The following is a 24,538-nucleotide window of genomic DNA, read 5'->3' on the forward strand; positions in this document are numbered from 1 at the left end:
TGTCTTCAATGTCTTTGGTAGTTTTCTTCCCTCTTTTCTCTCTTTCTGGAGCTTTTATTAATCAGGCATGGGATCTTCTGGATTGAACCTCTAATTTCTTTTATTTTCCATTCATCACATTTAAACCTCTATTACAATTTGTATCCTCACTACTATATCTTCTATCCATCATAATTGTTCTCAACTGGGGGCAATTTTGTGCCTCCAGATACATTTAGAAATGTCTGGAGACCTGATTGATGGTTACAACTGACAGAGTGTGTCACTACCATCCTGGAGGTAGAGGGAGGGGATGCTGCTGGCCACCCTGGAATGCACACGGCAGCCACCAACACAGAATGATTACTCAAAGGTCAGCCGTGTGTGGGAGAGAAACCTGATCTATGAAGCGCTGCTTGTTCTTTGGACATTTGCAGTTCATACCATCATCCTGTTTGTGCTCGTCGACTCTGTAACTTCTCTCACATCTCTGAGAATACGCATGATAATTTTTTTGTCAACGTCTTGCATTATATTGTTTGTTTTCATACAATGATTTCCAGAGATGAAGAAACATTCCAATTTCTTGTATTTTCCAATGTCATACATAATCCCACCAAGGCTAATTTTAAGTGCTCCAGAAATATCTCAAAACAACCCTGCAGATAACATAAATAAATAAAATAAAATATCTTCACCTAAAAAACAAAACAAAACAAACAAACAAACTCCCCTGGTGACTTAGCCATCTCAATAGGGTGCCAGTAAATTGCTGTTTCACTTTCTTCTCAATGTCCGGGGACCCTTGGCAGCTCCTGGTCATTACACTGAAAGGGCACTGAAAAGGTGAGTGGAGACCCTGGGAGGTAGGTGGGGCCTGTCACTTAGGTGGGACCTTTCTCTTAGGTGGCATTGTAGATGGAATTGTGTACCCCCAAATATGCCTTGTACATTCCACTCTCTGTACCTGTGTCTATAATCCCACTTGGGAATGGTTGTCTTGGTTATGTTCAAGAGGCAGGATTCAAGGAGGGTTTGTTTCAAATGGATCTCTTTGGAGCTGCGAAAGAGATTAAACCAGGAAACGTAGGACGCAGAGACGAGGGCAGAGAAATGCCAGGTCACATGGAGATCACCGGGGAGCAGCGGCTCTCCTTTCTGAAGGACAGAGCGTTTTCCCCTCGAGACAATGCCCTGACTCTCAACTTGCGGCCTCCTGAACTGTGAGAACTTAGACTTCTGTTTGTTCAAGTCATTCCCGTGTGCTTTTCCTGTGACCGCAGCGCGAGGTACACACTCAGGTGTGTCCCTTTCCTGTTTTACACTTTCTGGTTGCTGAAGCAGCGCCCATATCACCTGACCGCCGATGCTCTGAGCGCTGAGAGGAGAAAGGGGCTGCGAGACACAGCGGAGGGCGCAGTCTTTAACTCAGCCTCTGTTTGCCTGCGGTGCTGCCGTCCGAATTAGACATGGTGCTCCCAAGCCCGGGTCTCTGATCCAGCGTCTCCAGGAAGTGATCTCCATGCTCTCTCCTGGAGGGTTGGGGTGGCAACCACATCATGGCATGGATGGAGAAGTGTTGTCTGGGAGTCTGTCTAATTGCATCTCATGAAAAATTTCAACCACTTCTATTTTCTTTTAAACCATTTTTTGGGGGCGCTCGTACAACTCATCACAATCCATACATGCATCCATTGTGTCAAGCACACTTGTACATATGTTGCCATCATCATTTTCAAAGCATTTGCTTTCTACTTGAGCCCTTGGTATCAGCTCCTCATTTTTTTCCTCCCTCCCCACTCTCCTCTCCCTCATGAACCTTGATAATTTATAAATTATTATTATTTTGTCATATCTTACTCTGTCCGCTGTCTCCCTTCACCCACTTTTCTGTTGTCCGTCCCCCAGGGAGGAGGTTATATGTAGATCCTTGTAATCGGTTCCCCCTTTCCACCCCACCCTCCCTCCACCACTTCTCCTATTTTTAAGCCACCCCACACCTTTGCTTTCAAGGTTCTAGAACCCTCAATCCTTCAGTCCCCCTGGGGTCCTGTCAGAGTTATTTCCTGTGAGAGTCTCTTGCCCTACCCCTAGTCTGATTTTAACTATCATTAACCTGATTCACTGGTCGTCTTTCATTTATCTAAGGATCCCTGGTGTCGTAGTGGTTAACAGGTTGGACTTCGATATGCAAGGTCTGGGGTTCGAAATCATCAGCCCCTCTCCTTGTGAACGATGGGGCTTTCTAGCTGTTTACTCCCAGCAAGAGTGAGTCTCAGAAACGCACAGGGCAGTTCTACCCTGTCCGATGGGGTTGCTATGAGTCGGCATTGACTCGATGGCAGTGAGTTTGTTTTTTTTTCTTTCTCTATTTCCTAGCTTCTAAAGTCTTTACTCTTACTTTATGGAGTTTTAGGAGAGAAATATTGGAGATAAATATCAAATCCTCCATGTTTAATGGGAAGTTCCCTCCACACTCCTCACAGGGCCCCTCCCCCCTCCCGCCCCCTTCCCACCCTTCAGGTATTTGCTCTACCACGTATCTGCATCTCAACCTTATCTGTGAAACCACTCAGGGCCTGTGTTGTGTGAAAAGTCTACAGTTTGGGGACGGCCATCTGCAGGTCCAGCATCTACTTCAAAGGTCCAGCATCTACTTCAAAGGGCTCATTGGCTGTTGACTGGGAGCTGACTGGGCTAGGGCTTGATGACTCCAAGTGACATTCCTCAAAGGGCCACCAGCGTGGCGATGCAGTCCAAGAGGGAGTGCTACGTGTGGTGAAATTAGCTCCTCTCTGTAGACTTTTGACTTGGTTTCTTGCACAAGCAGCTTGAGTGAATTTCCCCGTCAACCCTGAGGAATGACCTTTACCCCTGCTTTCCACCCTGAGGGTTTGTTCCATGTCCTGAGTAAACTGTAAACAGCTTGGCTTAATACTCTTTGGCCCTGGGCTGCAGTCTGTCTGCGATTAGCATGTACCTTGCCGGCATTGGTCGATATACTATGCAAAGATGTGATTATGGACTATGCAAATGAGATTGCTACAGCCTTCTACGCAAGTGAAGTGTCTGTTGCCTATGGCGAGGGGATTGGTCGGTCTGTAGCCTCCTGCCTGGAAGGGACCAAGCCTTGACATTGACAAGGAGCTGTGTATCTACGTAGCCAACCGCACAGAGGCTTTTCCGAAAAATGGATCCAGGACGAGAAGCAATAGACAGAAACAGAGAGAGCATGGAGAAGACGAAGCTCCTTAAGGAGCCGTAGTAAGGATCAAGAGGTGCAACTCTGAAGACATTGACAAGTCCAGAAGGGATCCAACAGCAGAGCTGGTAGGGACCAGTTTGTGGCAAGGTCAATGGTGACAGATGGCAGGGCCAAGAGGAGCTGGTTCTGGTTTTGCTGATCAGAGGCCTGTTGTCAGAAGGTTAAGGGGAAGTCTGTTCTGGGAGCTGGGAGGAGGCCTGACCTTGGCAGAGGCCAGAAGAGGCCTGTGTGGCTGAGGGCTGTCGTTCACGGAAAGAGGAAGCCTTTGCCTATGATCCTAGTTATAGTCTGTTATTTCCCTATTAAACCACTCAACTGTAAGCACAGCTCATGAGTTCTACATAGCAGAGTTCATGAGTTCTCCATAGCACAGTTCATGAATTCTACATTGCACAGTTCATGAGTTCTACATAATACAGTTCATGAGTTCTCCATAGCACAGTCCATGAGTTCTATACAGTATAGTTCATGAGTTCTACACAGCAGAGTTCACGAGTTCTACATAACACAGTTCTATAGCCATTTCAATGGATTATCAAGCCCACCAGAAAAGTCCAGAGTCCTGTGGGAGGGGAGGAAGAGCTGATGTCGGAATTGGTAGAACCGTTAGGGGAGTGTAAGCATGCCTGACCTCCATCTCACAGGCATGGGTGTGCCGATCTTGATCTGACGTGCATTCTCCTTCCAGAAGGTAGACAGGTTCTGATGCTGTGATTACTGCCGCTGCCATTTTTCACAACGTGGAAGGAGATTCTGCCCGTATGCTAAGGCCCGGGTCCAGCACACATAACTGGTACTAGACTCCATGCAGTAGTAGAGTCTGCCAAGAGAGCGTGGCTATAGTTCCCATCTCTCACGGGGAGAAAGGTAAAAACGTGGAGCCGTCTTTGTCTACCACACAACCTACCGTCGTTTCCCTCTGTCTTTGTTATCTGGTGCTGTGGTACAGACCTGTCACAAGTGAGGGACTTTGAAAAACAGGAATCTATTTTCTCATGGTTCAGGCAGCTACAAATCTAAATTCAGGGTCAGACTCCAGGAGGAATCCTCTGTTTATTTCAGCTTCTAGGAGCTTTCAGAAATCCTTGGAGTTCCTGGAATTGTAGATTCACTGCTGCACGTGTTTCTCTTCGTGTGGCATCTTCTGCTCTTTGTGTGGCCCTCATGTCCATTCAGCTCTTTTTATAACTCAGGAGTGATTAGGTTTAGGACCCACCCTACACTGGCATGACCTCATTAACATGGCAAAATATTTCCAAACAAAGCCATATCTATGGGTCCAGGGGTTAAGATTTCAATGAACCTTGGGGAGAGGGGGGTCATGTGCAATTCAATCACAAACATCTTTGTTACACTCTCATAGGACTGACCTTCTCTTCTTTCCTAGCTGTTAATGCAGTAAGCAGGTAGATAGATAGTACCTTGTCTACTTGTTTAGAGCTGGTTTTATTCCCAAAGCCTTCAGCTTGGTGAGGACAGCACCTTGACCATTTTGCTCTCCATTTTATCCCGTGTTGTGAGCAAAGTCTGGTATGGTATACAGTGAGCACCCCAAGCTATTCATGAGGAGAACAGGCGAATGAATCAAGGCACCACATTCATAAACAAGACCCCTACAAGGCTTAATGGAAGCCCTGGTGATGGGTGGAGCTTGTCATCTTGAGGTCACATTATAGAGTGAGCCAATGGAAGTGCTCAGCAGATATTTAAAATTCCTAGCCCTCCTCCTGCCCCAGCATCTCCTTGGCAGGCTTGGGGGGAAGTGAGGTAAAGAGCAGTCCAAGTTAAAGAGGAGTACTTGAAGACAGTGTGGAGGACCAAGCTCAACAGGCAGGAGACTGGGTTGGAGATAGGGTCTCTCTGACTATCTAAGGGACCGTGCGTGAGCGAGGTCCTTTGAAGTGACCAAGGCTAGCTCGCCAGGGCAGAGTTTGGGAGATGATAGGAAAACCAGGAATGGAAACTCCAAAGTTGAGGAAGACAAGGGCCTGATCTTTTCTCCCTCCAAGCGATCATTGCTAATATTTACTGTGTACATTTACTAAGAACCAGAAACTGTTGAAGCTTTTTATCAGCTTCATGGTCAAGGTGCTATTTATTATAAGACCCATTTTACCAATGAGAAATGGAAGCCCCAGGAGACTAAGCTATATGCCCAAGATTACACTAGATGTGCACCCAAGCTCTCTGCTCCACCTCTGCCCCACCCTACAGTTAGCCACTGGGGTGATAGTCATTAACTCAGTCATTCATACAGTTCCTCATGTTGTGGTGACCCCCAACCATAAAATTATTTTTGTTGCTACTTCATGACTATAATTTTGCTACTGTTATTAATCGGGCGACCCCTGTGAAAGGGTCGTTTGACCCCCAAAGAACTCACAACCCACAGGCTAAGAACCACTGATGTATAGAGTTTCCCAGGCTGTATATCTGTATGTGAGCAGACAGCCTCATTTTTCTCCCATGAAGTGCCTGGTGGATTTGAAATCCCAATCCTGCGGTCAGCAGCCCAACATGACAGCACTTCTTTCTAGCATGGTAGGAAGAGAAAAGTCAGTTCCTCCAGTGTGGGTACTGCAGGGAACCCAGTCAGAAGATGACCATGGAGTTGTGTTTTATTTCATTTGCTGCTCACTAGGTAGGAAGGTAAGGAAGGGCATTTGAGGAAGAGGGAACGGCAGGGAAAAGGTCCAGCAATGAGAGAGGGCAAAGTGAGTTTGTGGTTATGCACGATGTGAGGGATGGGCGGTGGGTGGAGCGTGGTGAGGGATGAGTCTGGAGAGGGAGACGGGGTCGGTTAGCGATGGTCTTTCGGAAGCTCCGTGATGGGGCTTGGATTCTGGCGTTGCAGAGCCAGTGAAGTCATGATATTGTGTGGGAAGGGTCCTTTTTGCTGACCAGACTAGATCCGAGAGAAAGGAGGAAGACTTTGAGGAGGCTGATTAGCATGAGGCAAGGGAGACAGGAAGGTGATCTCAATGAGGGTGGACGAACAGATGCCGGTAAATTGGAGAGGATTTAAGAGAGGACACAAATTGGATATGGGACATTCAGGAAAAGGAGGTGTCAAGAGCGCCTCGAGCAAGTGGGTGTTTCCCTAGGTGGGAACTCAGGAGGGATTCTGATTTTGGGAAGGCGAGATTTTAAGGTTTTGACATTGTTTTAGGGTCAGGATCCAATCTTTCTCCACCCACCTATCCATCCATCCATCCATCCATCCCCATCCATCCGTCTTTCCATCCATCCATGCATCCATCCTTCCATCCCTATCCATCCGTCTTTCCATCCATCCATGCATACATCCATCCATGCATCCATCCATCTATCCCTATCCATCTGTTTTTCCATCCCTGTCCATCCATCCCTGTCCATCCATCCATCCATCATTCCATCCATCCATCATTCCATCCATCCATCCATCCAGCCAGCCATCCAGCCATCCATCCAGCCATCCAGCCATCCAGCCATCCAGCCATCCATCCATCCATCCAGCCAGCCAGCCAGCCAGCCAGCAATGTCTCTCTTTCTGCCTCAGGCCTTGCACACCGACCCCCTGGAGTCCCCAGTCTTGTAGGGTTCCAATGGGTCTAAGTCATTCTCACTTGATTCTTCCATAGCAGTACCCTTTACTGGCCCTAAAGCTGCGGGAAAACCAGTGAGCACCTGTTTCCGATGTACGAGGGCAGGAGTTGGAGATGGAGGGGCGGGACCTGATGACCTCGCTGGGCAGCAACTGTATCCCTTTGCTTTAAAGTTTTAAAATAGTTTTTATTATTGACTTTTTATTGTGAATTAGGTGAAGGATCATAGAGCAGACCAGTTTTGCATTTAGAGAGTCATCTACCTGTTGTCGCATCTCAATAACAGGAACCCTCTCCATGTAGCACCGCTTATCTCACCTTCCCCTTTCTTTCCTGTCTCCACCCCCCTCCTTTCCCAACCTCTCCGAGCGTTGGTCTAGGGAAATGATGTCCTTCTGACCTCAAGGGCTCCATGATTCCAAGGCGTGTCCTTCACTAGTGCGATTGTCCCCCTTGCAAACCTATTGCTTGGCTGACCACTGGGCCTTGGGGTTGAGCTCAGTTGCAGGCTGAAGTGTGACCGAGGGCCAGAGTCTCTGAGGGTCAGCCAGCCTTCACCTGACCAGGAAACCGGTCTTTTGCTTGAGGTTGAGTTCCATTCCAAGTCATTCTCCCAGTCTATCTAGAACCTTGTACGGTGATCCCTTTCAGAGCAGGTGGTAGTGGTGACCAGGCACTGTCTGATTCTTGCGGTCTCCTGGCCATGGAGACGGATACTCATGTGGCTCATTGGACTAACTGGTTCTATGCATATTCGGTTTTCATCCCTCTTCTTTTTCTCCAGACAGGGGAGACCAAAAATTGCTCCTTAGATGGCTGCTCATGAACTTCCAAGATCCCAGTCACTACTCACCAAAGCAGGATATAGAACATTGTCTTTTTGGGCTATGTTATTCCAGTTGACCTTAGTCTCCCTAGACCATGATCCTAAGCCCTCAGGCGCTAGTGACTCATTTCTTCAAGAGGGTTGGTTATGTTTAAGTAGTTTCCATAATCTCCCTCCCTACCCTCATGTGCTCTACAACATTCATGGATATTTTTTCAGTGAAGGCAAATACATATGTAGAACTATCCTGTCAAAACTCTGTCTCTCTGTGCATATACACCCACGCTCCCTCTACACCTGGTCAACCTGTGTATCTATCCAAGCACTTCTTGTAGGTCAGCACTATAGCAGGATTGTTATATAACAGTATTTATGTCTCAAACTCCTCCCATCCATCCATCCATCCATCCATCCATCCATCCATCCATCCATCCATCATCCATCCATCCATCCATCATCCATCTATCCATCCATTATCCATCATCTATCCATCATTCATCCATCCATCTATCCATCCATTATCCATCCATCCACCCATCCATCATCCATCCATCCATCCCTCTCCATCCTTCCTTACCTCCATCATTTTTTTGTATTGCCTTCCCACTCATTCAAGTTAGCATGTGTCTGTTTTCTAGCCAGCCATTTCCCTTCCCTTTCCACCCCTGGTAATCATCACGAAATGTTTCTTTTAGTGTGAAAACTTTTTCTTGACTTTTTACAATAACAGTCTCATTCAGCATTTGTCTTTTATGCTCGACTAATTCCATTCAGCATAATGTCTTCCAGGTGCACTCATGTTCCGAGGCACCCCGCAGCGTCATCGAGAGTCTATGACATCGCTACAGCATGACATCGTATGTGTGCGCCATACGATTGCTCTATCTGCTCTTCCCTTGATGAATAGTTAGATGGTCTCATCTTTTTGCTATTGTGAAGAACAAAATTGTGATGAACATAGGTGTGCATGTATCGATTCATAAGATCCTAGAAGCTCTTATTTCTCTAGGATCGATACCAAGTAGAGGGATTGCCGGGTCAGAGTATTTCTAGTTCTAACTCTTTGGGCAGGCAGGCGGTGTACCTCGGCCTCACGGTGGATACACCACGGTACAACTTCACCATCACTGGAAGAGGGCTCTGACCTCGCCACGCTCTGGGCAGCCCTTGTTCTCCGTCTTGGCTTTTTACTTTGATATTCATGCTGGGATGAGATGATATCTCACTGTTGTTTTAATTTGCATCTTTCTAGTGGCTAATGATCATTAGAATTTCTTCATATGTTTGTTGCCTGCCTGTGTTCAAATTTTAATTTATTTTTGGAAAGTTAATGCACTTTCTTAGCACAACATTGAAAATCTCCAAGAGACTATTCAGTGAGCATCTTTCTCCTTCCCCCACGCCCAGCCACCCAGGGTCCCTCTGCTCCCCAGGCCCGGCAAACTACTAAGGAGCTTTGGCTTCTGAACATTTGCCTGGTCTACATATTTCATTTCAATGGGATCACATACTATCTGTGCTTTTATATTTGGCTTCTTTCACTTGGTGCATAAGCCTGGGTTGTCTAGAGAAACAAATCCAGTGATATTCAGATGTGTATAAAAAAGAGCTTTATATTAACAAGGAATTTTACGTCAAAAGAAGGCATCCAAGCCCCGTCCACCTGAAGTCCACAAATAGGACGCAAATCAGGGCTATCTTCACACACAGAACGGTGAAGTGGGGAGCAGGAAGATCACAGGTGGTGGGTGCCGAGTCACCTGGGTCCATAAATAACATTTCATTGGCACACAGCCACATCTACTCATTTCCACATTGCCTGTGGTTGAGTCATTTTTTAATGTCTGTGGGTTGAGTTTTTAAAGCGACTATATTGTCCACAAGACTAAACCTTACCTGTCCCTTTGCAGAAAAAATTAGTTGATCCTGTCTTTTTTTAAAAAATCATTTAATTGGGCACTTACAGCTCTGAAAACATTCCATACATCAATGATATCAAATATATTTGTGTTTTTAAATTTTTAAATAGATCACTTTATCGGAGGTCTTAAAGCTCTTATAACAATCCATACATCAATTGTATCAAGTACATTTGTACAAATGTTGCCATCATCATTTTCAAAACATTTTCCTTCTACTTGAGCCCTTGATATCAGCTCCTCTTTTTTCCTTCCCTCCCCCATCCTCTCACCCTCATGAATCCTTGATAAATTATAAATTATTATTTTTCATATCTTACATTGACCACTGTCTCCCTTCACCCATGTTTCTGTTCATCCCCCTGGGTGGGGTGGGGCGGGTGGTTATATATCGATCATTGCAATCAATTCCCCCTTGCTTCCCCCTTTCCCCCACTTTCCTCCTATCCCCATGGTATTGCTACTCCCATTACTGTTCCTGAGGGGTTTATCTGTCCTGGATTCCATGTGTCAAGAGCTCTTATCTGTACCAGTGTCTGCGCTCTGTCTAGCAGGATTTGTAAGGTAGAACTGGGGTCATGATAGTTGGGGTGGGGCAAGGGGAAACATTAAAGAACTAGAGGAATATTGTGTGCTATATACACCCTGGCTCTTTGAGGAAGACGCGGCGTCGTCCCGCCGTGCTCCGTCCCCCGCTCCCATTCCTGACTCACCGCTGCTCTCTCGGAGGAACAAGTCGGTCAGGAAGCGCCCCGCCGCCATGGCATTTAAGGACACTGGAAAGACACCTGTGGAACCAGAGGTGGCCATTCACCGAATTAGAATTACTCTGACCAGCCGCAACGTGAAATCCTTGGAGAAAGTGTGTGCTGACTTGATCAGAGGGGCTAAGAAGAAAAACCTGAAAGTGAAGGGACCAGTTAGGATGCCTACCAAGACTCTGAGAATTACGACCAGGAAAATCCCTGTGGGGAAGGTTCTAAGACCTGGGATCGATTCCAGATGAGGATCCACAAGCGTCTCATTGACTTGCACAGTCCGTCTGAGATAGTGAAGCAGATCACTTCCATCAGTATTGAGCCTGGAGTAGAGGTTGAAGTCACCATTGCAGATACTTAAATCAACTATTTTAATAAATTGATTTATCTGTTGGTAAAAAAACAAAAACAAAAAAAACACCCTGACTGACTCATCTCTTCCTGTGACCCTTCTGTGAGGGGATGTCCAGTTGTCTACAGATGGGCTTTGGGTCTCCACTCTGACCCCTTGTTTGCATTGATATGGTTGTTCTGGGTCTTTTGATGTCTGATAGCTGATCCCCTTGGCACCTTGGTGATCGCTGGCGTGCTTCTTCCATGTGAACTTTGTTGCTTCCCTGCTAGATGGCTGCTTGTTTAACTTCAAGCTTTTACGACCCCAGATACTCTATCTTTTAATAGCCAGGCACCATCAAATTTTTAAAAATCATTTTATTGGGGCTCATACAACTCTTATCACAATCCATACATGCACGAATTGTATAAATCACATTTGTACATTCATTGCCCTCATCATTCTCAAAGCACTTGCTCTCCATTTAAGTCCATGGCACTGGCTCCTCATTTTTCCCCCTCCCTCCCTTCCCTGCCCCCCATGAACCCTTGATAATTTATAAATTATTATTTTGTCATATCTTACACTGTCCAAAGTCTCCCTTCACCCACTTTTCTGTTGTCCGCCCCCAGGGAGGAGGTTATATGTAGATCCCTGTAATTGGTTCCCCCTTTCTACCCCACCCTCCTTCCATCACCATCAGCTTTCTTCACCACATTTGCTTACACATCCATTTTGTCTTCAGTGATTCTGTTGGGACAGTGAGCATCACAGAATGCCAGGTTAGTAGAGCAAAGTGTTCTTGCATTGAGAAAGTGCTTGAGTACAGGTCTAATGTCCGTCTGCTACCTTGATACTTAACATATAAATATATGTACATAGACCTATCATTATACTGCTATAAATGTCCTATGTCTCCTAGTTCTTTCTTCTATTTCCTTCTACGTTCCTCCTGTCCCACTATCATGTTCGACCTTCATTTGGGGATCCCTGTCTTATGAAATTATTACTAAGTTGTTGGTGCTGGTTATTGTTGAGTCAGCTCTGACTTGCTGTTGGGTCAGTGCATGTCTTTGAGGGGCTCCTTCATTCCTCGCTTCTACCAGCCATGAAGTTCTTTTCTAGTGGCTGGTCATTTCTGCTCATGTGTCCAGGATTTCTGATCATGTATCCAGAGTAAGCCAGTCCAAGTATCAACATTATTGCTTCTAAGGAGAATTCCAGCTCTGTTATTTCTAAGACTGATTTTCCTTTCCTTCTAGAACTCTACAGTCTATTCAATATTCTTTTCTAACATTGATTATTTTCAAACACATCAATTATTTCCTCCTGTCTCATTATCCAACTTTTGCATGCATGAGGAGACTGAAACAGCTGGGGTTTGAGTCAGATGCACCTTAGTTATCAGATTCCACATTTGCTTTCTAAACCTTTCAGGTTTCTACACTGCAGATTTATCCAATGCAATCTGTTGTTTGGTTTCCTGACTCTGCTTCCACAGAACATGGAAAACACTTTCTTGCCCAATCCCAACTACGTGGACAGCCCGCCTCCCCCAACCGAAGAATTCACTTTAGAGGACAGCAGTGAAGCTACAGCTCAGGGAGAGGGACAGGTCTGATCAGAGCACACAGGAGCAAATGAAGGGAGAGGAAGAGAGTGGAGCACACCCTGGCCCACCAAGCCCTGAGGACGATATTCCTGCTCAGAGCAGCCGATGCACAGAGATAGGGTCAGCCCCACCAGGAGACATGACGTTCCTCACTGGCCCATAGCACTATGGGGGACAACACTGGAGACACAGCTCAGGAATTGAGCCTAATCTGACCCCAACCCACCAAGGCGAAACACTAAGGGTGTGCAACAGAACAGCAAGGGGAGCAGTGCAACAAAGTCCCCAGGGAATACCAAAACTAGACTTTGGGGACAGGGCATGGCACCCCATCAGACTTAACCAGAAAACACTCCTAAAGGTCAACAAACAGACCTTGCACTATTTATAGGCTTTTCTATTTTTTTGTTTGTTGCTTTGTTTTGCTCTGTCTTGTTTTTTGTGTATATTATGATCTCTGTATATCTATCTAGATAAGATAGGCTGGATGAACTATCTGAAGGAGAAAACAATGGGACTGATGGTTCCAGGGGGGCATGGGTGAGGGGGAGGTGGGGAAAAGGAAGTGGTGTTAACAAACCCAGGGACAAGGGAACAACAAGTGATCTAAAATCAATGATGAGGAGAATGTAGGAGGCCTGGTAGGGCTTGATCAAGGGCAATGCAACTGAGAGGAATTACTGAAACCCAAATGAAGAGGAATTTCTGAAACCCAACTGAACATGATGGTGGGACAAGAGGAAAATAAAAGAAAATAGAGGAAAAAACTAGGAGGCAAAGGGCATTTATAGAGATTTAAATATAGGTGTGTACATATGTAAATATATTTATATATGATGATGGGAAAATAGATCTATGTACATATATTTATAGGTTTAGTATTAAGGTAGCAGATGGACATTGGGCCTCTACTAAAGTACTTCCTCAGTACAAGAACACTTTGTTCTATTAAACTGACATTCCATGATGCTCACCTTCCTGACATGATTGCTGAAGACAAAGCAGATGCATAAGCAAATGTGGTGAAGAAAGATGATGGTGTCTGACTATCAAATGATATAGTGTCTGGGGCAGTGGTTCTCAACCTTCCTGACACCTCAACCCTTTAGTACAGCTCCTCATGTTGTGGTGACCCCCCCAATCACAAAATTATTTTCATTGCTACTTCATTACTATAATATTGCTATTGTTATGAATTGGATGACCCCTGTGAAAGGGTCATTCGACCCCCAAAGGGGTTGAGACCCACAAGTTGAGAACCACTTGTCTGGGGGCTTAAAGGCTTAAAGATAAACAAGCAGCCATCTAGCAGAGAAGCAAAAAAGTCCACATGGAAAAAGCACACCAGCCTGTGTGATCACGGGGTGTCGATAGGATCATGTATCAGGCATCAAAGACAGAGAACAAAAAATCCTATCATTGTGAATGAGGGGGGTCCAGAGTGGAGATCCAAAGCCCATCTGTAGGCAATTGGACATGCCCTTACAGAAGCGTCTCAGGGAGATGAGCCAGTCAGGATGCAGTGTAGCACCAATGAAACACACAACTTTCCTCTAGTTCCCTTTTCTTTTTTTAATCATTTTATTGGGGGCTCATACAAGTCTTATCACAATCCATACATACACATACATCAATGGTGTAAAGCACATCTGTACATTCTTTGCCCTCATCATTCTCAAAACATTTGCTCTCCACCTAAGCCCCTGGCATCAGCTCCTCAGTTCCCCTCTCCCATCCCCTGTTCTTAAATGAGGGACGGCTTACAATGTGAGATGACCGGTGCCAGGCAGGGTTTTTGGAGAGGCCCTGCCCAACTCTGAATTATCAAGAAGGGAAAAGGATCAGGGTATCCAGCCAGTCCCATTCTGAAAGATCAGAGAACCCTTCCGCCGTGGGACACCTTCCAGGGTCAGGGGTCTATGGACGCACTTTGGGAACGGTCGTCATGGCAGTCCGTAAGTAGGACCTAGGACTCTTATACACCAGTGGAGTCTCGTGATGATCCTGGCCAGGGCACGGTCCCTGTCCTGCCTCCTGATTCTGAAAGATGCTGTCAGGGTGTACTCTTAGTGCGGTGGTTGAAGCTATGTGTTCTGGAGTTGGAAAGACCTGCGCCAAATGGGGTCCTTCTTGCCACCGGTTCTCAGAGCGGTCTCACACAAGCCCTTTAATCTCTCAGGCTCGGTTTCCACATGTATAGACTGGACCAACGATTAGAGCCACCCAAGGCTGTAGAAATAATGAACTAATACGTTTAACCTGACATACAGTGGATGCCAGATGCTGGGTCAAGTTCAGGTTCAGTCCAGGGCTGGGTTTCTGGACTGGGTTCAGCTGTCTAAGCCCACCCCTGGAAAATGGAAAACTGGGAAATGAACAGGGGTGATAGGCCTGCGTGGCCCTGGGAGGATGCTGGGTGGTGGTGGTGAGTGGGTTCAGGAGGCAGTTCAGTCAGCTGAGGGCCTGCCGAAGGGGGGAAGGCCTGGATCCAGGCACCCCTCCCTGAAGTCTTCTCCCCTAGGTCCCCACAGACGCGATGGCGTCACCATGGCTGTCCTGGGTCCTGCTTCCTGCCCTCATGGTGTCTGGTGAGTGGTTCTCCTCTCCTCCTCCCACCCCCAGAGCAGCAGTTAGCTGGGGACCCTTAGCAGTGAGGGGTGACTATCTTACAGTAACACCCAGCTTCTGAGGCCCATCCTTGTGCTTGGGGGGCCCAGGAGGCCTGGGGGGAGTCTGGGTGCGCTGGGTGGAGTGTGGGCCCTGGAGTGGCTCTAGAGAGGTAGCTGAGGGTCAGTCCGTGCTGGGGATCCAGATGTCACAGTGCCCCCCATCTCCTTGTAGTGGCAGCCAACACCGCTCCAGTTTTCTTGAGTAACATGACCATAGTGACCCTGCCTGAGGATCTGCCAGTAGGTGAGTAATTACCCTGTGCCCTGGGGACAAGCCCACACCTGTAAGGGATTCTCCGGGGGTGGAGGGCAGTTCCCACCCAGCTAGCCAGGGAGCAAACCCAGTGACGGGGTTGTTATAAAAACTAGACAGCAACCCAGAGTGACCCGTGTCCAAAACTAGAAGAGAAACCCGGGCTCCCAGGTTCCCAGGGACGGCTAGTTGGGAAGCAGACGGATCGTCTTTCTTCCAAGGCACCTCGGGGTAGACTTGAACCTCCAGAAGAATGTGCGAGCCACTTGGACCATCCTGGGACTCCATGGAGGGGAGGGGGGCAGGCCACCGGGACAACAGCTCTGCTCCCCCCAGCTTTCAGTGGCTCCCTTCTCTGAGTGTGTCAGGGTGGTGACCCACCCCCTCGGCTCATGGCCCTTAGACCTGGCAGCCCCACTCCCTCACCTTTGGGCAGGGGCCCCATCCCCTTGGCAACTCTGGATCCCAGCAAGGGGTGGTGGTGGTGTTGATCTGCTGCTTTGAAACCTCACTCACTGCCAGGAGTCAACAGCAAGGCCCCTGTGGGGTTCTGACACTGACCTGGGAGGAGATAGCCCAGTTCTCCTGGGGAACAGCTGGTGGCTTCAAAATGCCCACCACGCAGATGGCAACCCAAGACATAGCCACACCGAGGCGATCGTTTTTCCACCCTCCGGCCTAGAGACAGTCCAGCCCTCTGGGGTCTCTCCAGCCATTTCTGCTTGTCTCTAAACGGTTCTGGAATGATGCCTTCCTTCTCTCGCAGGACAGCAGATGTTAGTAGCCAAGCGGCTCCATCGGCCCACTCCCTGCCGGTAGAATGCCACACAGCAGGCAGCTTTGCTTCATTCCGTGCAATCTCCACTCCTTTCCGTCCAAGCGGATGGACTGATGCCGCTCTGGCTGAATGGTCCGTCAGTCTCAGGTTCCTCTCATCCGCACACGGAGCTTCCACGTCCTTGGTGAGGGCTCTGGGACACACGATCTTAACTTAGACGACAGCAATTCCCCAAATCTTGAAGTTCTGACTTCATTTTCTCAGTTCTTTTTATTTATTTTTAAGTCCATCTCTCTCTTCCCACATTCTACTCTAAGTAGCAAGGAGAAACCAGTCTGCCCCTTCAAGGGACATTCATCACGGACCAGTTCCACTTTCCGTCAAACATTTGCACGTGAGACGAGCTCCTTGCCATCCATGGTCAGAAGCACCGCCTTCCCTCCAGTGTTCAGTCCCGCTCAGCCTCCAGACGTAACCATCGCGGACACTGGTGACGCTCTCTCGCACCAGCCTCCTCGTCGCTTCTGTTCCGCTTGTTTCATTTCCTTTTACTGAGTCTCCCGCCCCCTCAAGTTTCTCATCTGTGCTTTAAAAATAGTATGGCCCCCTTTAAGTGCGCACACACACATACACATACACACACGCACTATCTATAGCTATGTACACTTGCATATACACGCATATGTAAATGGATCGAAAGATATATATCTAAATATACATTTTATTATTATATTTTTATATCTATCTAGACCCTATATTCAAGGGTGACAAACTCCTTTGGGAGCTATACTTATCGTTAAAGGTGACTTCAGGGGATAGTTTCAATTCAAGGTCTGAAAAGCCACTCAGGGCCCAGTCTCAGGGACTCCTGCAGCCTCAATAGGTACAGGAAGTCTGGATTCTTTAAGACTTTGAAGTTCTGGTTCACATTTTTTCTCCTTTTTTAAAATCAGGATGTGCCAGCTGCATTCACAATCAGAGCATGTCCAGGAGTGGTAGTGGGGCACCATCGAGTCCTTCTGTTCTCCAAGCGGAGGAGCAGTGGGTCATGGAAGCAACGAGGCCTGTACTCCAGCTCCTCCTCTGATTCTCTCCTTCTTTCTCTTTTGTTCTAAAGGAAAACTAACTGTTGTATCTTAGCTAGGTACACATAAGCTGACTGAAAGATAGGAAATAAACCCTAAAAGCTCTATCATGCGGATTGACTAATTGTCCATGAGACCCCCAAACAAGAGAACTAATCCCATGATGTGACTAACAAAAACAGAAAAACCTCATCAAACTCAACTGGCATGAGTGGATGTCAACTTACAGCAACCCTACAGGACAGGGTGGGACTGTCCCTGTGCCTTCTGAGACTGTCACTGCTTATGGGAGTCGAAAGCCCCATCTGGTGGATTGGAGCTGCTAACCTGTAACCCCCATGCCCCCAGGGCTCCTGTGATATCACTCCAAAATCCCCAGCCAGACTCATGTTATCAAGTCGATGCCGACTCCTAGAGACCCTACAGGACAGGGTAGAATGACCCCTGTGGATTTCTGAGACCATCAATTTTTCTTAGAAACTTTTCTTTACAGAGCACTGTTAACATCACCAGAGGCAGTATTCCGTATAGCAGTTTGAATTTAAACTGCTTGTGTTAGACAGGGTTCTCTAGAGAGACAAACCAGATTGCTTGTAATTATATATAAATATATTTATAAAGATAGATATATAATACAAGTAATGAACCATTCAATTATATACAGATAGATAATACAAGAAATTAACAGTTAAATTATAAATAAAGCAGTGAGACACTAGCAGTCCTTTAAGGCTTGAGAGCCGCCAGTTGCCAGTCCCCTTCTGTAGAGAGAGCTGGGCTATATATATCCAGGCAGCAAACAGCAAGGCAGGTCCCCTACTGTCATCAACTGTCGGTCCCCAGCTCCAGAGATGAACATTCCAATCATGTGGGCTTAAAGGGACCTCAACTTACAGCGACACAGTCCACAGGCTAGGCATCCCACAGGTAGTGTACCCCTTTAAACTGAGGCACAGAACAAGCAAGGTGAGGCTCATGGAGCCATTTATCCCTCTGCCCCTCAGTTAATCCTACTGGTGTTTATCGGCCAGGCTGGCACAATAAACTATTGCACTGCTCAAAAGGAACAGGTGATCTTTTGAAGGAGATACCCCCCACCCCTGAGGTACACAAGTTAAGCATTGGGCCGATAATCCAAAAGTCAGTGGTTTGAACCCACGAACCCATGAGCCACAAGACTATAACTCTCCACAGGAGCGGAAAGCCCTGCCTTTCTCCGGAGAGAGTCCTGATTTCAAACTGCTGACCTTTCCGATAGCAGCCCGACTCAGTACCACGTTGCCACCAGGGCTCCTTTAGGATGCCACATGTTACATCTGATTAGTATCTCAGCTCCACATCTGTAATGCTGCCCCCTTAGATGGCTTCAGACAACCGAGTCCCTGGGCTAGTTTCCTAGGGCCCATGTAACCCAATACCACAACCCGGCTGGCTTAAAAGAACAGAAACACGCTGTTTCAATGTTCTGGAGGCTGGAGCCCCAATTCCAGCGGTCAGCAGCTCTGCTCTTGCAGCTTCTAGCTGAAGCACTGGTGTTTCTTGTAGCTGTCCCTCCACAGGAGCTCTGCGCCTGTCTCTCCGCATCTGTTCTCTGTCATAAGGACAGCGCTCAGGTGGAATCAGGAATGCTGGCAAAGGAGGCGGGAGGGGGGGGGGTCGCTGGGCTGCTAACTGCAGTCTGAATCTACCAGTTTCTCCGCAGGAGAAAGAAGATTTATTTTGAAGTATAGAGCCCATGGTGGGTCCATGCTGGAATTCTCACCTTTTCTAGGGGAGGCCTGAGTTCGATTCGGAGCCAATGCCCCTCGTGCACATCGGTGTAGAAACGAATCCACTCGATCTGTGAAAATGTCATTTCAGACACTTTATTCAGAACATGAAAAAATACAGCCTTCACACCTGGATGCAGGAAGGCACACTGATAACTTCAACAAAAATGTTATCACACAGATAAAGCTTGTGAAACCAAGAAATTATGATACAGATATTGGGTGTCACAAGTGGGATTGGTTAACTTAAAAACAAACAAAAATAACTAAGCTTACTGCCATCAAGTCCACGTAGATTCATCGTGACCCCAGAGAACAAACTAGAACTGCCCCTGTGAGCTTCTGAAATGTTAACTGTTGACAATAGTAAGCCTCATCTTTCTCCTATGGATCGGTTGGTGGCTTTGAATTGCTGACCTTGTGGTTTGCAGCAAAACATGTAACCCACTCTGAACTGCTGGTAGTTGTGAACCACTGGCTTTGAGGTTAAAAACCCAACGCACAACCCACTACAACACTAACAGGTCTCCTGAGAAAACACCCCTAAGCAGTGGGTTTTAGCCATCCATATAGAGATGACCGAGGGAGGTGGGCAGGTTTGCTGCCAAGGGTCCAAAGGAGAGGTGGAGTCTGTGAACCCCTCAGGTTCAGTGCAAGAGACTGCTGTGGGCACGTTGGCCCCCCTGGGCCTTGCTGATTGACCAACTGGGAAGATAACATAAGGCTAATTTATAAACGGCAAAGACCACTCACTTCTCCATCACTCTGACTCCAGCCACCACCACTGGGCACTTCCTCCCTCCCCCTCCCCCACTGAACCACCCAGAGTTGGTCTCTGCTGTTAGTAAAAATCAGAATCCCCAACACTGAACGTTAGCTTCATTCTCTATGCACACAGGGGAACCATTTTGATTCCATTAAAGCAAACAAACAAACAAACAAACAAACCCAATGGCTCCTAGAAGCTCAGTACCAGGAAGCTAGTAAAGAGAAGGGCAAGAACAAGCATCGAAAATCAACCATTGGCTCATCTTTTCTTTGCATATAATGAGCCATTTTTATTATGTTTTTGTTGTAAAGTTTTTTTTTAAACATTTTATTAGGGGCTCATACAACTCTCAAATGTAAAGATTGTTTTAAGACATATTTATTCTTTTAAAAATTTTAAAGAAATCATTTTATTGGGGCTCTTACAGCTCTTAGAACCATCCATACATCAATTGTATCATGCACGTTTGTACAGATGTTGCATTGGCTTATCTTAACACGAAGCCAGTTTATTGGATCGCCTCTGCCCCACCACCCAGCAGTATTTTTGGAAATTCAATGTAGTAGAGTTTGGCTTTGAACAAGCAAGACACGGAAACTTGAGGTGAAAGAAAAGCTAATGGCAGATTGATGGCGGTGGCATGACCGGAGGCATGGAGCCTCAGGCCCCTCCTATCTCAGTCCCTGTCCCAGTCTCAGGAAAGTATTGGAGGCGCCAAAGCCAGGAGGTGGGAACAGAGGATGAGCGCTTCCTCAGGGTTGGTGAGCAGAGGGTCCCACCGCCTGGCAGCCTTTCTACTGCTGACTGGCTTCTCTTCGGATGATGCGTGAACACCCCAAGTTTATTCTGCGTCCGCGTCACCAGACCAGAATCCAAATCAAACATTAGGGTGGGGTGGGGGTGGGGTGCCCATACACTGCTGATCCCAGTCCGTGCCCTTTCGCTGTCTCCTCTCCTTTGGGAAAGTATCAAAAAAGGCCACATACATTCTCCGCTCTCCACCTCCCTCTGTGTTGGAAATTTGTTGATAAAGGAAACGCACCTTTGCAGCACTTTGTGCGAGGAAATCCTTCCATTGTCTCCTCTTTCCCTTTGCCATGAATCTGGCTGGCCTGCATGGTAGGCAGGGTTCCTTTAAAGCGAATATTTGGTTTTGTGAATAATAATCAAAAAAAATCCAAAAAAGAGCTCTGCCATCAGTTTCTCGCTGATGTCACAGATCAAGATCCCGCCCTTCCAGCCTCTAGTAAATGGGGAAGCCTGTGGTCAGGCTTGTCCCTTGAGCTCCTGCAGTCGCCTGGACAGTGTTTTCCTGGAGCAGGCAACACTGCCCTGAGGGCCCTGGAACAATGGGATGGGTACGGGCTACAAACACTGATGTCTGCATGTGATCCTGGATTATGCGCTATGGAACAAACGTTTTTCATCTCCAGGGATGCTGAGTGTGTATATGTATTCTGAAAAGGGAGCAGTAGTTCAAATAAGTTTGTGGAGCTGTGCAGCTAGAATGACTCAGAGAACTCATGAACACATCCCCCAAACTTCAAACTCACCACCACCAAGTCCATTCCAACTCTTAACGACCCCCTAAGGACAGGGCATTCCTGGCAAGACCAGGATGGCACTCTTTAATGGGAATAGAAAGCCCCATCTTTCTCCCAAGCTGCAGGTGGTGGTTTCAAACTGCTGACCTTGTAGTTAGCAGCCCAAGGCATAACCACTGCGCCACCAGGGCTCCTATGCATACCATTACTCATTATTATAGCCGGGAAAGACACAAGGGAACAGACACATCAGGCAAGAGCTGGGAGAGGTCCTGGCACTTCGAGGTTTCCATTGTCCCAGGGACATGCCACCTTCTTCCATTCAGGAGTGCTTCCACCCATTCAGGAATCATTGGAACCACTATGTGTTTGCCCCGCGGGAAGGGCATGTGTGATTGGCCGCATCATCCCCTATCCTGCAGTTGGTTGCCAGGTGATGAGTCGGGGATTCCTGACTCCTTTACACACACGGCAGTGTTGCCTAGTGTTGGAAAAACAAGACGTCTTGATGACTGAGGCATTTGAAGGGCTATTTTCTGAACCAGAGACAAAGTCATACAGATAACACAGGCTGCATTGTAATGATCCCCCGCCCCAATTTATGTTATTTTTCGGTGGTGATGCCACAGTCGATGCCAGAAAAAGATGCGAAAGAAAGAGGAGTTTTATCAAGGAGGAATGAGGGGCTGCCAACAGTCTGTGGCGACATTCCTGTTCTCAGGATGAGTGCCGCCTGTTGGGAAATTTCTGTCGACGTATTTCCCCCTTCTGATCAAGGGAGGCGCTGCTGGGCCACCCCCAGTGGAGCAGTCTTTTTTCTGTGAACACGTTGCTTTCCTGAGGGATTTTGACTATTTTTTTTTAAAACTTTACCTTGCCAGCGGAATAGGCTTCATCTCCAGGTTCAATAGGTTTTATGAGGACCATCTTGACAAACAAGGTCATGTTCAAGGGAGACTTACTTCACAGTTAGGAGAGAGTGAGAGAACCTGCCCACGGAGACAAAGGGAGTGAATAAGAGGCACGATGGCTAGAAATTCATGTGAAGCTAACTTAATTTTATGTGCAGGGTTGAATGGTTTTGAAGTGCAGCATTTCACGGGTAAAATGCATTGAACTAAAGCACAACAGCATTTTACAAGGTCAATAATAGAAATTACGAGGGTTATAAAGATTCCAAAATAAAGGAGTAATTTTTCCCACCATCCAAATGGAAAGCCAATTACTTTTAATACCAGTTAAGGGAGAAGTACAGTCATTAAGGCAGGACATTGCTCATTACATATGATTAACAGAGAGTGATATTAGCATGATTGTCAGGAAGATGGAAGCAGCAAGATTTTCGGATGGCACAGATACCCCCCAGGAGGCAGTAAAAGCACGCCTTTTCTCGTCATTGCTATTTAGGCATTGATCTCTGGACATGCAGGGAATTTTTCATTTAGGGAAGCTGTTTATATTTGGTTAATATTTCTACATATGTCATTCAAGTTCTACCTGAGGTGTGAATATTGCCTTTAAAGATCAAGCTGATGAAACACTGACTGAGACCGCTTGAGACCATATCATGGTTGCATTTGCTGGGAAAGCGAGTTTAGTTAAAATATATGTGCTTGTGCTTAGCTCCGACTCAGGATGGATCTTAGAATCTAACTTGGCAGAAGCCAGGACAAAGGTTGGTTGCACATAACCAAAAGATGTCATTAGTTCTACCCGAGTCTCATGGTGGACCAATCAATAGCTTGCAAGGTGTGCCTCATGTATGTTCAGCCATTGGAAGCCATTCTACAGGCGGAGTCAAAGCTGGGCTATTCATAGGAGTGTGGTTAGATGTTCCCTGCAGAGAATGACAGCCTGACTTAGCCCCCTGCTTGGGGCATCAGCCAGATGCCCCCTCTGCCATTGTTGATATGTAGCTACAGTGGGAAGAATACTGTTTGGGGGTTTGGACTATTCTTCAGCCAACTCTTCTTGGGTGACATTATTTAGTCAGTAGGGGTTGTGTTTAAGACTAAAGAGTTAATTTAGAATCTCTTTCAAGAGGCCATTTATTAACGGAAAATCTAGTAAGAATGCTTTCTAGTAGTAATGTCCTTATATCCATAGAGCAAGAGCAACCCGATCAACGCTCTGCCGTGGGCAAACCCACCAGGGAGGGCCAGATTGACTTGAGGCTGGACGGATCCCGCTAGCCAATCATTGAACATTTTAGAGCGGTGAGCCGAAGCATCTGCCCAGTCCAGGAAGACATTAGAAGACTGTAAGAAAGACAAAGAGAATAAAAGCTAGCGAGATGCATGTTTAGACCTAGTCTACAGTTTGGTCAGAGGCTCAGAAACTCACGGAGTTGCTACCCTCACAGGTGGTGGTTCAACTTCACCGGGTGATCTTGGGAGAATGATGAAGCTGCCTGCTCTCATAAAGAGGAAAAAACTTCAGAAAATTGATACAGGGTCACTATGCATCAAATTTACTAGATGACAGTTGGTTTGGGTCTTTAGTATGTCAACTTTTTTTTTGTTTAGTCTTAAACTGACAGCATTCATTTCCCAATGGCCAGGTATTTTTATCAGTAGTGACAAATAGCCACCTTTGTACCCTTGATAAGTCAGCCTTTTTCTTTTGATCGAGCGATTGCAAATGTGGCAACTGAAGAACCATTAATTTACTAGTCCTATCTCTGGTGGAGCAGTAGTTACTCACTGGGCTGTGATCCACATGGTCAGCAGCTCTGTGGGAGAAAGACTGGGCTTTCTACGCTTGCAAACAGTTGCGGTCTTGGAAACCCACAGGGAGTTGCTATGAGGCAGCAGTGACTCGATGGCAGCAAGTCTGGTTTTGCTTTAGAAGCCATTTGACTTCAAGGTCTGGGAAAGTAAGATCATGGTTAGCTAAAGCACGAGAGCGGTCTTCCAGTCTGATCGATGCCACCTTCCTATGGCTGAAATCTCGGGTGGAAGACCAGCTGTGAAATAGCACCAAAGCCCTAAGGCTCTAAAGCATCGGGTATTATTAACATAAGTCTAGAGTGTTCAAAAGATGTCTGCAGTAGCCACGTATGCTAATCATAAACATTTTAATCTTTATTTTTTTGCAAGAGTGAATTTTAGTCCAATTGGGTAGTGGAAATAAGGCCTTTGGGGTAACCTCTAGCAATTTTTTGACCTGACAAAGTTCCAACAGCTCTGTGGCCATTTCATCTATATTTAAGGCTAAGTGTCCTTGGAAGTTCTAGCTGTCCCTGGGCCACAGCAGGGGAAGGAGCTTGTATGAGGTGGGAAGACCGAGCTAGGAGGCTCCCACAGAAAACTGGATTTCTTCAGGAAAGTAGTAGGAGTCCTCATGGAATTTTGGGAAACTCTCTGCAGTGCTACATAGTTGTTTCTCTGAAGCT

At 46.8% G+C, this 24,538-nt stretch overlaps 1 protein-coding gene across 1 annotated transcript in view; it reads left to right on the forward strand.

Moving 5' to 3' along the window:
* Nucleotides 1-14,813: 14,813 nt before the first annotated feature.
* Nucleotides 14,814-24,538, forward strand: part of CDHR2 (cadherin related family member 2) — a 47,981-nt gene continuing 38,256 nt past the window's right edge. The window contains exons 1-2 of the mRNA XM_075542726.1: nt 14,814-14,865; nt 15,119-15,190. Coding sequence (XP_075398841.1) covers nt 14,814-14,865; nt 15,119-15,190 — 124 coding nt within the window. The remainder of the gene's footprint in view (nt 14,866-15,118; nt 15,191-24,538) is intronic.

The sequence above is a fragment of the Tenrec ecaudatus genome, chromosome 2 (genome assembly GCF_050624435.1).
Source record: "Tenrec ecaudatus isolate mTenEca1 chromosome 2, mTenEca1.hap1, whole genome shotgun sequence".
NCBI classification, from domain to species: Eukaryota; Metazoa; Chordata; class Mammalia; order Afrosoricida; family Tenrecidae; genus Tenrec; species Tenrec ecaudatus.